This window comes from Caretta caretta, chromosome 4 (assembly GCF_965140235.1).
Source record: "Caretta caretta isolate rCarCar2 chromosome 4, rCarCar1.hap1, whole genome shotgun sequence".
NCBI classification, from domain to species: Eukaryota; Metazoa; Chordata; order Testudines; family Cheloniidae; genus Caretta; species Caretta caretta.
The window spans coordinates 82,147,829-82,164,699 of NC_134209.1; the positions used below are offsets into that span (position 1 = coordinate 82,147,829).

The 16,871-nt window shown below is 40.3% G+C and overlaps 1 protein-coding gene across 11 annotated transcripts in view; it reads left to right on the forward strand.

The window, feature by feature from the left end:
* Positions 1-16,871, forward strand: part of GALNTL6 (polypeptide N-acetylgalactosaminyltransferase like 6) — a 928,998-nt gene that overhangs the window by 341,617 nt on the left and 570,510 nt on the right. For all 11 annotated transcript variants that reach the window (XM_048847720.2, XM_048847722.2, XM_048847725.2 and 8 more), the window contains one exon: positions 7,360-7,468. In XM_048847720.2, the coding sequence (XP_048703677.2) occupies positions 7,360-7,468 (109 nt within the window). The remainder of the gene's footprint in view (positions 1-7,359; positions 7,469-16,871) is intronic.

The following is a 16,871-nucleotide window of genomic DNA, read 5'->3' on the forward strand; positions in this document are numbered from 1 at the left end:
ATCCAACCTGTCAGACTGGCCTCTTTAAAAAAAATAAAAATAAAAGAAGCCAAGTCCAGGAAACAGTTTTTTCAAATGGTTTTAAAAACTTGTTAAGCAGTATAGAAACAACAAAAGGAAAGGCTTTCCTCAGTTGCTAACAAGGGAAATCTTGGAGATGTCTGCAGTCCTTCAACTCAAGTTTCCATAGCCATAGAATCTGCCCTACTGCAAAATTCCTTCACTCTTTTCCACAGAATTTTGGCTCTGAAATAGTACAAAATTGCAAAAAACGTGCTTTGTGTTCATAAGCAACACTGTGGTGGTGTGTGTGTGGGGGGCAGGGGAGGGCAGACAGGTGTACATGTACATTTAATTGAATCTAATCCCCTAACCGCTTCTCGTCAACAGGTTTCATTAGAGGTATTACGCTGTCTGAATGCAACTGTTAGGAAATGGCTCACAAGATCACTGTATTTAATTCTCCTCTAGAATGAATGAAGGCATGTAAGATAAAGCCTCAAAAATCACCATGGTATCTTTTTTTTCCCCCTTAACTGTATTTAACTTGATATAAGGGAGGCGGGGGATCTATACACACAGATTCCAATTATTCTTTTGACAGCATCAGCTATGTATATATATTGTGAGGTTTTGTTTGTTTTGTTTTCCTTTCCTGTTAGTTATTTTTGAAGGGTCACCTAGTCCTAACAAAATTCCAAAAAAGGATTTCAGATGGTTATAGGCTAACCACCGTATTTACTCATGCATTGGATTAATGAGCTGGAGCTCCAGCTTGTTTGTTACATAGTGTTTGGATTTATATTTACCCTTTTCCTAAATTAATGTCAGTGAATGTATTTATTAAACTATCAGAGGGATAACCGTGTTAGTCTGGATCTATAAAAGTGGCAAAGAGTCCTGTGGCACCTTATAGATTAACAGACGTATTGGAGCATAAGCTTTCGTGGGTGAACACCCACTTCGTCAGATGCATGTAGTGGAAATTTCCAGAGGCAGGTATAAATATGCAAGCAAGAATCAGGCTAGGGATAACAAGGTTAGTTCAATCAGGGAGGATGAGGCCCTCTTCTAGCAGTTGAGGTGTGAAGACCAAGGAAGGAGAAACTGCTTTTGTAGTTGGCTAACCATTCACAGTCTCTGTTTTATCCTGAGCTGATGGTGTCAAATTTGCAAATGAACTGAAGCTCAGCAGTTTCTCTTTGAAGTCTGGCCCTGAAGTTTTTTTGCTGCAGGATGGCTACCTTTAAATCTGCTATTGTGTGTCCAGGGAGGTTGAAGTGTTCTCCTACAGGTTTTTGTATATTGCCATTCCTAATATCTGATTTGTGTCCATTTATCCTTTTACGTAGGGACTGTCCAGTTTGGCCTACGTACTTAGCAGAGGGGCATTGCTGGCACATGATGGCGTAGATTACATTGGTGGACGTGCAGGTGAATGAACCGGTGATGGTGTAGCTGATCCGGTTAGGTCTGTGATGGTGTCGCTGGTGTAGATATGTGGGCAGAGTTGGCATTGAGGTTTGTTGCATGGATTGGTTCCTGAGTTAGTTACTATGGTGTGGTGTGTAGTTGCTGGTGAGAATATGCTTCAGGTTGGCGGGTTGTCTGTGGGTGAGGACTGGCCTGCCTCCCAAGGCCTGTGAAAGTGAGGGATCATTGTCCAGGATGGGTTGTAGATCACTTATGATGCATTGGAGAGGTTTTAGCTGAGGACTGTATGTGATCATCTGGCTGGGATGATTTAATTGGGTATGGGTCCTGCTTTTGAGCAGGGGGTTGGACTAGATGACCTCCTGAGGTCCCTTCCAACCCTGATATTCTATGATGGCCAGTAGAATTCTGTTGGTTTCTTTCTTGGGCTTGTGTCACAGCAGGAGGCTTCTGGGTACTCATCTGGCTCTATGGATCTGTTTCCTTATTTTCTCATGGGGGTAACATAGTTTTGAGAATGCATGGTGAAGATCTTGTACGTGTTGGTCTCTGTCTGAAGGGTTGGAGCAAATGCGGTTGTACCCGAGTGCTTGGCTGTAGACAATGGATCATGTGGTGTGTCCGGGATGGAAGCTGGAGGCATGAAGGTAGGCATAGCGGTTGGTGGGTTTTTGGTATAGGGTGGTGTTAATGTGACCGTCACTTATTTGCACCATGGTGTCTAGGAAGTGGACTTCCCATGTAGATTGGTCCAGGCTGAGGTTGATGGTGGGGTGGAAGCTGTTGAAATCGTGGTGGAATTCTTCCAGGATTTCCTTCCCATGGGTCCAGATGATGATGATGTCATCAGTGTAGCATAGGTAGAGAAGGGGCATGAGTGGACAAGAGCTGAGGAAGTGTTGTTCCAGGTCAACCATAAAAATGTTGGCATATTGTGGGGCCATGCGGGTGCCCATAGCAGTGCCACTGGTCTGGATATGTATTGTCACCAAATTTGAAATAATTGTGCATGAGGATAAAGTCACAGAGCTCAGCAATCAGTTGTGCTGTGGCATCATTAGGGATACTGTTTCTGACAGTTTGTATTTCATCTGTGTGTGGGATGTTTGTATAGAGAGCCTCTACATCCATGATGGCTAGGATGGTGTTTTCTGGAAAATCACCAATGCATTGTAGTTTTCTCAGAAAATCAGTCGTGTCACGGTGATAGCTGGGAGTGCTGGTGGCATAGGGTCTGAGTAGAGAGTCCGCATATCTGGACAGTCCTTCAGTGAGTGTGCCAAAGCCCGACAGTCCCTACATAAAAGGATAAATGGACACAAATCAGATATTAGGAATGGCAATATACAAAAACCTGTAGGAGAACACTTCAACCTCCCTGGACGCACAATAGCAGATTTAAAGGTAGCCTCCTGCAGCAAAAAAACTTCAGGACCAGACTTCAACGAGAAACTGCTGAGCTTCAGTTCATTTGCAAATTTGACACCATCAGCTCAGGATAAAACAGAGACTGTGAATGGCTAGCCAACTACAAAAGCAGTTTCTCCTTCCTTGGTCTTCACACCTCAACTGCTAGAAGAGGGCCTCATCCTTCCTGATTGAACTAACCTCATTATCCCTAGCCTGATTCTTGCTTGCATATTTATACCTGCCTCTGGAAATTTCCACTACATGAATCTGACGAAGTGGGTGTTCACCCACGAAAGCTTATGCTCCAATAAGCCTGTTAGTCTATAAGGTGCCACAGGACTCTTTGCCACTTTTATTAAACTATGTTGTGGTTGTAAGAAAGATCCATAGTACATTAGAATTGTAAATGCTATCAAGTAAAGTAAATGCAAATAATTAACAAGAGTGTGCCTAAATGCAAGTTGGAGACCCCAGCAAACTAGCTGTAGGCTGCAACACTCAATGCTCTCAATGTGGTGTGATCTTATTTAAATTTTATTCAATGAGCCAGAATGACCCCAGATGCAGGGTTTCACAGGAAGGTATGGTCTCAAAGCAGAGTTGTACTTAATTTTGTTAGGGTAATGTACAGCATGGACACCATTTTCTTTTGAAAATGAACTTTTAAATTCTTAGTTCAACACCCATACGGACTGTAAACTGAATCAATCACATGGAATTATTAGAATGCATATCAGTGAGCTCAGTGCTTGAGTAGGAACATTTTCACCTACAGAAGTGACAGTTTATCAAGCAATAACTGTGTTCAGTAGTTTTCTCAGTTGTTAACCAATTTTCTCTGTATTATGTTAACAAGTAGAAACTGTCTCTTACCAGAACACTAGAATCTATTATTTTGGTGAAAATACTAAAGTAAGTATCAAATTGCTCCTGGCATTCATCAAAAATCAGTTGCAATGTGAATCTTATGTGAAGGAGCAAATGGTTTCGATAGAAGGGAGATCTGCAATGAATTTCACAATTCTCTTTAATAGTAGAGAACAGAGACGTGGAAGGTATGGATTCTAAATAAACATCTTGGGCTTTGTTTTTGCTAAAAACAGTTTAAACACTTCCTCTAGCTTTGTTGTTTCTAAGAATATGCATTTTTAATTAAAAGATAATGGAATGACTTCTTTTCTGACCTCAGTAATACAGACTGGATTGCATTTCCAGTGATAGGTTTGTAAGTTACTTGCCCATACTGTAAGAATTAAGCAATGACCTATATTAGGTCATGTTAGAATTTAAAATCATCATGATAGAAAGGTGGATAAAACATGATGAATTACTTCTGTGAAAGAGATTTTCCTTTCCCTCCTCAACTCCGTTTTCAATCTATTAATAGGTACTCTTAGGACATTTGAAACTACTGCAGTAATTAGAGATACTTGATACTCAATGAATTTGAGTATTAGTTTCCTGTCATCAGAAAATACAGTATGTCAAACAATCAAGTAAAATCAAATAAGAATGACTGATGGATTTAAATCTGGTTGCCAAAATGTTTATGCACATTTCTGACATAAAAACCAAGCAATCCACCATCACTGAGCTAATGCATGCAGCTGTCCTACTTTTTTTTCCTTCCACCCTCCTGTTACATGTAATAAGCTGGATATGCTTTAGTCTTGTACTGCAAAACCATTGAGTATCACCCATTTTGGGGCTGCCAGTAACACTAAGTGTCTACATCATTAATGGAATAGGACTGAGTCCTGTGTTTATTTAGTTCATATACTTTAAGCATATGAGATTTATAACCATTTTTAGCACAATATAAGATGTTGGAATTGTTGCACTGTTCAGTGGAATGCTTATCAAATGTTGCTTCCCTAGGGTTGCCTTTCAAGCAGATCTTTGTTTCCATTGATGCACACTTGAAAACATTTGTAAGATGCATAAATATGAATATGCTTTCCATTTTGCATAACTTTTTGGCTTGAAGCTGCAATTAACAGAACAGACCCACTTTTTACCTTCAATTTAAGTGGCAGTTTTCATATCGGGTAGATAGCAGTAAAAATGTATAATATTCCACTTCGCTTGTATTTCCATGTCTACATAATTTCAGAGCAAGTTTTCTTAAATTAAGGGTTCGAAAAAAAATCTCCAGTGGCATTTGAAATTACCTTTTCAGTGCCATACAGCCTGTCAGATTCGGATTTTATTTGCTATCTACTACTTTTATTTAATGATACTTTACCATTTCATTTTTGAGAGCCTTTTCCAAAAAGAGTCCGAGACAAAAAAGTCTTTTACTGTTGGAGGCAGGTGAAATATACTGTAGAAGCAGGGCTCAAAATTGGCTAGCACATGTTGGCACCATTTATCTTTACTGCTTCCACACTTATGACCTGCAAGAGAGCCTTGACAAAGTGGCAGGGAACATTGCTTGGGCTAGTTTCCACATCATGAGGAAATGTGCTGACTGGTGTTCTGTTTTCTCTGACTGTGTTTAGGCAGAGAGCATGAAAACTGTTAACCATTCTGTTCCCTCAGGCAGAGGGGTATGGCTGAGCCTAAGGACCCCAGTAATCTAAGGGCAGGGGGTAAGGTGGAAACTTGGCTTCTAACTGGATGTGGAAAGGGCCATATAGAAATTCCAGCTCCATTATCCAAGGAAGAAAGGATGGGGAGTATGTTATGGTTCAATGGGTAGGAGATAGCATATTGGACAGGGCAGTATGGTCCAGGGGTTAAGATGCAGGACAGTAATCTTAAGACTAGATTTTATATAGTCACCATGGAAATTGTCATGCACGATCTACCTATTCCAGATGAGACCTGTCTCTGAGGGTTTGTCTCTACTTACCAAGGGATTGATGCGTGGCGATCAATCCACTGGGGGTCGATTTAGTGAGTCTAGTGAAGACCCGCTAAATCAACTGCCGATCACTCTTCCATCAACTCTAGTACTCCCCCGGAATGAGAAGCATAACCCGTCAACCCAGCATGGTGTAAACACTGCAATAAGTCGACCTAAAGTATGTTGACTCCAGCTGCATTATTCCCGTAGCTGGAGTTGTATAACTTAAGTCAACTTAGTCCCATAGTGTAGACCTGCACTGTGTGTGTCAGTTACAAGTCAGGCCTAGTAGGGGGTACTCAAATCTTTATCTGAAGATTTTGGAAGCATTTCCTGTCAGTTTACTGTGCTCTCTTATGTTGCTGTTTCATCCTTTAAAACAAAAAATGTTTTACTATGTGGGCGAAATAATATTCGAAACTGAAAAAAGGGATCAAAGTTTGGTGTTCATGTGATTAAACACAGTGGAAATGTGCTGCTAACCAGTGTATATTCTGAGACAAATTCTGCCCTTTAACTGTGAGACTCTCTGAAATCAATAGGAATAGCATGTTTGTAAACCGATGGCACAATTGTGTCCTGTGGTGACGACTTAACTCATAACTATATCTTATGACTATAACTTGAAAGGTTATAGCATTCACTACTTTAAATGTATTGGCCCCGAAAGTGGGGTCGATTAACTGTGCTTGGGCAGGGACCTGAGGCAGTGAAGTGGGAGTAAAAGTAAAGGAGGCTTTATGCCACCTTTTTGAAGCTTCACAATTCTGAGGCTGGCCAACTGACCTCCAACATAAATTACAGTGGCCCTAAATTGTTCTAATTTATAATACACCTAGCTTCCTATGATTCCAAGGAACTGGCCTGACATTTAAGAATAGCCATAGCATAGAAATATTCTCTCCCAACAAACTGAGGGCTGGAATATGTAAGGCCAATATGCCAGCAGTACCTCTTGCCCTCCTCTGGTTCCCACCATACCAGGGCCACATCTACTGGATTTACAGGCCTTTTGTATTAGTGGAGCAAAGTGAAAGGGCTGGAATAGACCCAAGAATGTGGTCCTTTGTGTGTACCAATAGTTTGCGTTTAAGAGCCCTATGGAGGTGTGCTGAGCACTTAAATCTCCCGTTGTGAGCAATGATTAGTTTAAAAAATTGCTGGACAGCTCTTGAGTTTACGGGGTTGGGAGGTGTTTTGTGTGTCCTGGGTGTTTTGTAAACTGCTCACTTTCAGTGAATCATCTTCCTTCCCTTTACCCTCTTGCTATGAAAAATCCATGGGAGTGAGAAATACAAGGCTGAAGAAGTGGTACAGTTTTACTGTTGTTGTGTGGCTGTTAGTCATTTAGTCGAGAAAGAAATGGTGTAGCTTTCTTGCTGAATTTTCAGGTCCAGCTAGACTTGATTTACTGCATGTGGAGTTCAATATGTGCCTTGTATTAGCCAAATACCTTGCAGACAAGAATGGCAGACTCAAAAAGCAGTGCTACAAAATATTTAATCTCCTTTACAGTTGTATTGTTGTACAATACCTGGTACAAAATTAAACTTGTTAGAAACCAATTTTATATTAACTTTCAGTTAAAAGGATGCCTCAATTCCTGTATTAGATCATAAATGCCTCTATGCTTTAATAATAAAAATCATTCCCTTCCTTTTCTACAGACATTTCCACTGGGCCTGGGAGATGGACAACTCTATACCTGGACAGATGGCTTGAAAAGAAAGGACTGGCATAACTATGAAAGTATTCAGAAAGATGCTATGCGTACAGGTATGGTGCTCAAAGTAAATGTAAATCTTTCACTCGTTTTTCCAGTGAGGCATTTTTCCATTAGAGTATTTGCAGATGCTAGCTTTCTGATGTTTGCTCACATTTCACTGCACTATCTCATCAGGACATGAGATTTCAAGTTGAGATTTTTTGGCCAACTAGAAATAATACCTTGACTGGCAGAATAGGTAGGTGAAAAGAAAAAAAGGTTTTACTAGCCCTTATATAGTAGTTGCATCTTTATCATGCTAGCTATAAGTGAAAATGATTTATTCTGTTCTTTTTTTAAACCGCTCTTGAAGTCGTAATTAAATAGACTAGGAGTCATGTTTTTAAAAAAAAAAAAAAAGAGAGAGAGAAAAAAAGATGCTTTACTTGAACTGTTCCAAAATCATTGTTGTTGGAAGGTCAGTTCTCACCCAGTATCAAGAACCTCAAGGTTATATTGGGCACAAAGGAATCCAAATAAGTTCTAAGCCTACTAATATGTTAGTAACACTGACTCTACTTGTGGTCTTAGTCTGTCTCATTTATTCTGGCCTTCAGATCACAATGAGATCTAATAGTATGATAACCCTTGTTATTTGGCTTTATACCACAAATGGAGGAAAAATGTCAGTGGTATTCCTTGAAGTGCTCCTCCCTCCCACTCATAAACACAGGAATATGCTCCAATTTACCACTTTTTTGTTGCTTAATGTAATTTATAACTACCCTATATGAAAGGGGTTAAATTAAAAGGAGTACTAGAATCACAGAAATTTAGGGCTGGACAGGTCCTCGAAGTCATGTCCAGCTCCCTGTGACAAGGCAGGACCAAGTAAACCTAGTCCATCTCCAACAGGTGTTTTGTCCAACCTGTCCTTTAAAACTTCCAAAGGCAGGGATTGTACAGCCTCCCTTTGGAGGGCTATTCCAAAGCTTAATTACTCTTAGTGTTAGAAAGTTTTGTCCTAATAGCTTACCTAAATCTCTCTTGTTGCAGATTAAGCCATTACTACTTGCCCTACTTTCAGTGGACATGGAGTATGGTTGATCACCATTCTCTTTATAACAGCCCTTAACATATTTTGAAGGCTGTTATCAAGTCTCACCACTTTTCTCAAGTCTAAATATGCCCAGTTTTTTAACCTTTCCTCATAGGTCAGGTTTTTAAACCTTTTAAACATTGTTGTTGCTCTCCTCTGGACAATCTCCAATTGTTCACATCTTTCCTCAAGTCTGGTATGCAGGATTGGACACAGTACTCCATCTGAGGCCTCACCAGTGCCAAGTGGAATGGAATAATTACCTCCCATGTCTTACTTACAACATTCTTGTTAATACATCCCAGAATATTAGACTTTTTTTTTTTTTTTGGAACTACATCATGTTGTTGATTCGTGCAATTTGTGATCCTCTCTAACCCCAAGATACTTTTCAGCAGTAGTACTGCCTAGCCAGTTATTGCCCATCTTGTAGCTGTGCATTTGTTTTTTTCTTCCTAAGTATGTTACTTTGCACTTGTCTTTATTGAATTCATATTGTTGATTTCAGACCAATTCTCCAATTTGTCAAAGTTTTGAATTCTAATCCTGTACTCCAAAGTGCTTGCAGTTCTTCCCAGTTTGGTGTCCTCTGCAAATTTTGAAATTTGATAAGCATTTTATCCAAGTCATCAGTGAAAATATTTAATAGTACCAGACCCAGGATTGACTCCTGTGGATCCCTATTAGATGCACCATCCCAGTTTGAAAGTGAACCATTGATAATTAACTACTCTGGGTATGGTCTGTCAACCAATTGTGCACCCACCTTATAGTAATTTTGTCTAGGCAGCATTTCTCTAGTTGATTTATAAGAATGTCATGTGGGACTGTGACAAAAACCTTATTAAAATCAAGATCTCTTCCACTGTTTCCCCTATATCCACTAGGTCAGTAACCCTGTCAAAAAGGTGAGGAGCAATAGTCAAATCCTGCCCTTATCAGAACAGTGGTTGAAAGTCCATATGCTGTGGCAGTTTGGCTTCTGTGAAATGAGTTTTGTTGTCTGAATTAAGTTGCCAATGTTCAGTGTCCACATCCCAGAAAGTACCGTTACAGCTTATTCTAATTGACAGTGTTGTTAGGCTCAGTAACTGATCTTGCAAGGTTCTGAGCACTCACTGCAATCCAGTAAAGCATTTAAATGTGCTTAATTTTATAATCTCACTGGCTTTTTTTATCAAGTGCAACACCGCTTCTAAAAAAAATTAATCTCCCCATGTATGTCCTAAGTGAATAGGAGTGGAGCATGTAAAGTTGTTACAGGAAAATACGCAATTGACATACCAGGTTGGACAAGTGTTCACTCAGTATTCAATCTCTGACAGTGACAGAGTACCAGATGCTTCAAAGGAAGGTGCAAAAAAACAATGGAATTAAAAGTATTTTTATTTGTGTGTTTATTTTTTGTTGTTGGGGCTTTATCTTGCATGCATGCTTGCAGAGGAATGTGATATGTTTGCTAACTGAGGTGGAAATTTTTTTAACAAACCACTTGATATTTTGGCAGCATGTCACTGATCCGCTGTATTATGACTAATTAGATTATTACCAATTCCTATCCAAGGAATTGGAGTTCTAAACTGTCTGTAAAGAGCCATGCACAACTGTGGCATTGCATGAATACTAATAATCATCATAGTCTGTAGTATAATGTCAACTGAGAAATTAGGAGAGACTGTAATGTAATTGCAGCATCCAAGAGTCATCATCCTAATCTGCATGCTTAGCTCTAGGAGAATGTCAGTAGCAGTTAAATAAAATTCTAATATCTTTTCTTATTGTCAATAATAATTAATTAAAATATATTGATGTATTTATGGCTTTAGCTTCCTTGCCATAGCAATCACTACAAGATTCCTTAGACAGTCAACTTTGGCAGGCAATGTCTAAGCAGTATTCATTATTATTCATTAGATTAAAATTAACTTTTAATGAAATCTTTCCTTTGACAGTCACAATATAATAAAGCAGGTGCAAAGTTGGAGTGCAAGAGACTCTGAATGCACTCTGTTGGGACATACTGTATTATTTTTCTTCTGACTACCAGAAGAAAATTTATCTGAAATCTACTTCTGGTTAAAATTATCTAGGGAATAATTCTCTCAATCTGAAGACATTAAAATAGCAGCAATGAAAAGACTTCTCCTGAGATTTCAGAAATGTCAGTCACAGCTCACTACATTGAAAAATATAAATGAAGTCTTTTTAAAATTCAGCTTCACTGTTTATCTCTAAAGCTCACATTTTCCAAGGTACAGGGGATGTTAATTTCATAAATCTAATTATGGAGAGATGCTAGTCTAGCTGTGATTAAGGTTATTGTTACAAGTTTTGTTCTAAAGCCAAAGTTTGACCCTCTTCTAGTTTCACTGAAATAAAACCAATGTGCCTGTACTTATGCACTTGTGGTTCTCTATCCGGAAAGAAAACTGGGACAATTTTGAGGTTAAATAGACAAGCCATTTGCAAGACATGACAGATGTATATCAATTTATACAAAATATTCTAGCCCATCTTTTTAACATCATATCTTTTAAATGCCTTTGCATTTATTATGAAATTCAGAATTTGGTTTGTTTCCTCAACAGGACTGCCCCTCTGTGAGCTGCGGAGGTCCATTTGTGGTGTGCTCACAGTCTCAAGGTCTCATAACTATATTCCAAGGTCACATCTTGAGCAGGGATAATATCCAAGAAGGGTGTAGGTGTGGGATGGCTCTGAGCTGGAAGAAAGAGACAGGCCGTGATGAGGTCTTGATGTAGCAGAGGACTAAGGTGAGAGCTGGGCTATATCTACCCAGTCTAAGCCCAGATCTATAGACTTGTAAACATTGCAGCCTGGGCTGGAGGGTGGGGCTCTGAAGCCTATGTGGGGGGATGGGTTCCAGAGCCTTTACTGCAGCGCTGGCTGCAGTGTTTACACTGCTGCCTTTAACAGCAGCGCAAACCCAAGTCTGTAGACTTGTGATCTGAGACTCGCTGCCACAGGTTTTAAAATGCAGTATAGACATACCCTTAGTTGTGGGCTCCTGCAGAGATTGAGCCCCTCAGAAACTAACCTTTCTTCTTTGAGTGATTATCCACACAGATTCCACTCTTTGCATGCATGTGACCCATATGCAGCACGAGATCGGATTCTTTTGGCCAGCAGTGTCTATTGGGGATGGGCCTGCATTCTAGTTCCCCTTGTATCCACTCCCCTGGAAGCATAAAGGCCAAAGCAGGCCCAACCATGCCCCATGCCTTCTTATTACTTATGGCAGCAGACCTGAATCCCCTACTCTGTTGGCTTACTCTTCCTATAGTGCAGTTTAGTCTTCCTTAGCCTTTTATAAAATGTGTAATTTTCTTTTTATACCAGCCAGCAAAGAAAAATATATTTTAATATAAGTCTGTTAAACTAGAACCCACCCCCATGTACAAGGTATTGGCATTATAGCAGATTTAAGACCAAGGTTTAAGACCTGTCCTTCATGAAACATATCAACATCTATTAATGACTGCACTTCCAGTGTCTGCTTTGTCTTGGAGAAGGACATGTCCCAGAGTAGTATTCAGTCTGTTGCTCTTTTCCAGAATACTCACAGTGAAGGAGGCACATCTGGAGCTCTCTCTTCTAGAGAGATCAGAACTGGCCACCTCAGAAACCGAGAGGAAGGCTACGAAAGGCCTCCACCATTGGGTTAGTCTCTCGGTGCATCAGTGAGCTGTTGTTCTGTCCTGAGCTCCAGGGAGACATCCACTCAAAGGCTGCATTCGTTCTCCACTATGTTATATCAACAGAAAGGAGCACCACCTCAAGGATGAGCCCAGGTGCAGGACACCATCCCTTGTACCTGACAGAGGCAGAAGGGTGGTCAGACTTGATTTGCCTCAGGCTCATTCATCCAAGGGTCATAAAAGCCCCAGTGAGGGCTCAGCTTAGGGTTTGGGATCCACCTGAGTGTTTTTTCTTGTCGGATCAAGGCTATAGTTTGTACACATGCTTTGAGAATCGTTGGGATGAAAGATATTATGTAAACAAAAATTAACCCACATCGCTATTTACACTTTTTTTCAACGTGGTTATTTAAAAACTTTAAGACAAACACACTTCTGTGAAACAGCAAAATGTCCCATTGATTTTGCCAGTGGACAGTTCTGTTCCAACCAGAATAATGCTGTTCTTGACCCCAAACTTCCTCCTGTACTGTACCTTAGGAAATATATAATCTTTTTTAAAAGAAACTACACCTTTTTCTGCCTACAGTTCTCCATCTGTGATCAAAATAGAAATTGATTTACAACACTTTTTGATCTTCTTTCTGTTAAAATGTATCTACAGCACCAACATTAAATTAAATATTAAATAGAACTGCTGCTTTTCAAAGGTTCTAGAGTCAGATTCTGAGGGCTCTGCTCGTAGCAGAATGTGTCCCTTTTGGGAGAACAAGGAATCTAGTTCTTTGTTTCAGGTGACTACACATATTTGAGTTGAGTATCAATGTAATTAGAGAGAGTCCTGTCCTGGAAGTATGGGCATTGGTGTTGAGAAATATCAGGCCAGCCATGACATTGAGCAGGCTTTTGTTTTGAGTCATACATTGTTCATTTAGGGCTGTATTTTGTGTGGTTTTTCAGAGCTTCTTCTCCCCTGGGGCTAGACCAGTGGTAGGTTTAACATATTTCAATCTGTGCATGAAGCAGAGTTCAACACAGCGAAGGCTTGGGCAATGATGCCCTGAATAAATAAAAGTCTGAGCCACCTTTTTCCTAATTAAATGTGTTTTCATCAGCTGCCAGAACTTTGACAATGGCAGAATAGCTGAATAATAACTTCTGATACCTGGCTGTGCTGATAGCTGTTGGTTAACCCAGTACACCTGGAGAGTTAGTCCACATAAGTATTCTATTTAAATCAGGCAGGAAACGTATATTTCTGAAAGAACATGGTGTATGGTTCACCATTCTCATAGTGACTGAAATTTCCATCTGGCACATGATATATAAATACAAACAAAAGTGAAGGTGGTTTACTGTATGGTATTCTTGGAACTCTACTTGGCCCTGGATTTACAGGTAGCAGCAAATATCAGATGGCTTAAACTGTATGTGAAATGTTTATTTTTCCATATTGCTTCTCAGGTGTGGCTATTCATGATTTTTAAAAAAGCAGTTTCTGTGTTCTTTTGCCATGATTAAGGCTACTATTTAGTCATGGGTATTTTTAGTAAAAGTCATTGACAGGTCATGGGCAATCAATAAAAATCCACGCCCCCATAACCTGTCCCTGTCTTGGGGCACCTGCTGGGGCAGGGAGCCACTACTGCATTGGGGCAGGGCCAGCAGCACTGGCCACCGCTGCTCGGGTCGTCCCTGGGGTCAGCTGCCTGGGGCCGCTCCAGCAGTGGCCGATGTGGCTGTCTGCGGGGCCGCCTGAGCATCTGGCTGCAGAGCTGCTCCAGCAGCAGCTGGTGTGGCCGTCCCCAGGGACACCTGAGCAGTCTGGCCTTGGGGTCAGCCACACTGGCCCCTGCAGAAGTCATGGTGGTTGCAGAAAGTCATGGAATCCATGACTTCCGTGATCTCTATGACAAACACTGAGCCCTACCCATGATTTCTGGTGGTTCAGTAATATCTTTCTTAGGCATCCAGAAAGGAGGTTGCCGTCTTTCCTTTCAGAGACAGACCTTACTGTATTATCTGTGCCTTTTGTCAACTTGAGGTTAGATTACTAGAGTGTATTCTATCTTAGGCTGTCAACAAGCCGTTTGGAGGTAGTGTAGAATACGATGTCCTGCTTATTAAGTGGAGTTTCTTGTAGAGCACATAGTCTATTCAGAACACTGATCAGATAAGCAATCGATCAACTTCCTGTTGAAGTTTAAGATTTACACTGTAACCTTTGAATGATGTGGGTCCCAGCTGTTTCAGAGACCACATTTCTTGGGCACTACAGTGATTGTGGCATTTGAGGTTATGTAAAGCACTTAAGCTAAAAGCATTTACTGGCACAATGAGGTGGGCTGGTGGCAGAGCATTCTTAGCAAGGGTTTAGAAATGGCTTTCTTCCCTTGTCTCTCAGAACCCATGTGGTTGGCCAGAATAGGTAACTCACCTATTCTCCTTGGGTATTTTCTGACAAGCCTACTTTATAAAAGATGTGATTGAAGAGGTGGTAGAGATGGGGTTGTGAGACAGTATTAGGAGATTTTCTTCTTTCCAAGATCGTTGGGTGTGCCCTTGCTTTTTTTTGTTCTTTTTGGTTGCCTCTTATTTTATTGTAAAGTATTCTTGTAAATCTGTATAATTCAGTTAGTTAAAGTAGAAAGTATACAGTTAATTATTGCCCTTTTAAGAGACGCTCGGTTACATCACCTACATTCACTAGTTTAAATGATCCTGAAGACAACTTCCTCCTCTGCAAAAAGCAGTGGCACAGAACTCCCTTTTATTTCCCAAGCCTCAGCGAGTGTGCCTCCCTCTAGCATCTTTCTGCTTCACGCACTGCTGCCCCCTTGACTAAGGAATTAGAGTACCTGGGTGGCCAGGTGTATGTCTCACAGATACCTATTCATCCCTGATCCTCTGAAGAGGTGCAACACCACTTGCCAAAAAATGTGCTCTAATTCACATTTAGTGTTCTAGGAAGTAGAAGTGGAGCATGTGATGTGACTATATGACCATAGGAATTGGCAGATAAGGGTAGGCTATCACACTGCATTTGTACTAACTCTCTGGCATTCAAGGAATAAACCATTGTTGGCCATTAGTACCCTGCCCCAATCCTGGTCCCCAGAAAGAAACCCTTCTTCTGCCTCTGCTTCAGGTGTTACTCAGATCATCAGGGAGTAAAATAACTAGGCGTGTGTGGCAAGTATGAAACACTATAGCTGGCTGACCTTACCTGCATGAAGTCCTGGCCACTCATAGACAAGCTAAGCAGTGCACAGTAAGACTATTGGTCCAGATAACAGGGAGGGATGAGTCTGCCATGGTTGTAGAAACACTTCCCCCTAATAACTTGTTGCTGCTAAAGACTATAAAAGGAACAGTGGCCTGGGGACACAAAACAGATTTCTGGGTTGTATATTTTTTGCTTGTGCTGCAAGAGCCTAACAAAAAAGAGCACCTCTACATATACCAAAGACACTTCAAGGAAAAAATTAACCAGAGCCTCCTGTCTCTTACTGAAGTGGAAGGCTGTGCTTGGTTATGTTGCTCATAGATGGGAAAGCTTTCTAACTGTCCTCAGTGGTTGACTGATGCCATGAAGTTTGAGCATTTGCATCCCTTTATATTGATATAGAATGAAAACTGTCTTCTGTAACTGTAGCTATTCCTACAAATATCTAAAGCTAACTTCTTGGCCTCAATAATCTCCTTTTGTTGAACAAGTCTACAGGTAAATTATGAGGTTTGTATGGGTGTTTTTCTCTTTCAGTTTCAATCTTGTTGTGTTATGAGAGGGTAAATAGGAACACCTGAACTAGTTTCTCTAGACATTTCTTCATATGTCTCTAAGCAAAACCATCCTAATCTTCTCAGTCTCTTTTCAAATGGAGATCTGCCCATGCTTCTCCTCATTTTAGTTCTTGAATCATGCAGTGAGAGGAGCAAATCAGGAGAATATGCTGCTATTGGGGCAAAGGGACCAGCCAAGTAGCCAGTTACTGCTAGTGATCCAAGCCCCAGGCTGTGCAAAGGATGGAAAGTGAAAAACAATGTGTAAAAATGTTTTGAATAAACTATGGTGCCTATCAGAGTACAGCCCTAGTGAAACCAGTGTTATTTCATCTAGTCTTGCCAAGTACTTGTATTCAAAGAAAGGCATGGATCTCTGTTTTTGCACTTTAATACCTGTAATAGAAATACTAGCGAAGGGCATTGGAGAGTGTATGTTCAGAGATAAGTCAGTCTTTCTCATAAACCTAACAAAACATAAATAGCTTTGATAGACATTTTAACAGTTTCTGATTTTATTTTTGCCTAATTTTGTTGCCTTTTTGCTAAGCAGTTCAGCAAAGCAGTCAAAGATTACAATTGCTAAAAAAAGATTAATCAAAGTAACTGATTTTAGTGCAGCTGGTGTCATGACTTATTTCCGATAAGAAATCAGCATTAAGCTAAGAATAGTTCCTATTAATTTAAGCTCTTTTGGGAATTCAACTAAGAAACAGATGACATGTCTTGATGAGGAACCTGCTTAATTTACATTAAAAAAGCAAACAGTGAAAGGCACAAACTGTACAATGGCATAGTTCTGTTCAGATGAGTACTGAGCAGTAAGCCACATCGGCATTTCTGAATCAAACTGGAAATATCACCCTCTAAGTAGGGATGTTAATCCTCCTGTTAGCAAACTTCATCTTATTTTTTACACTGATCCCAATCCTG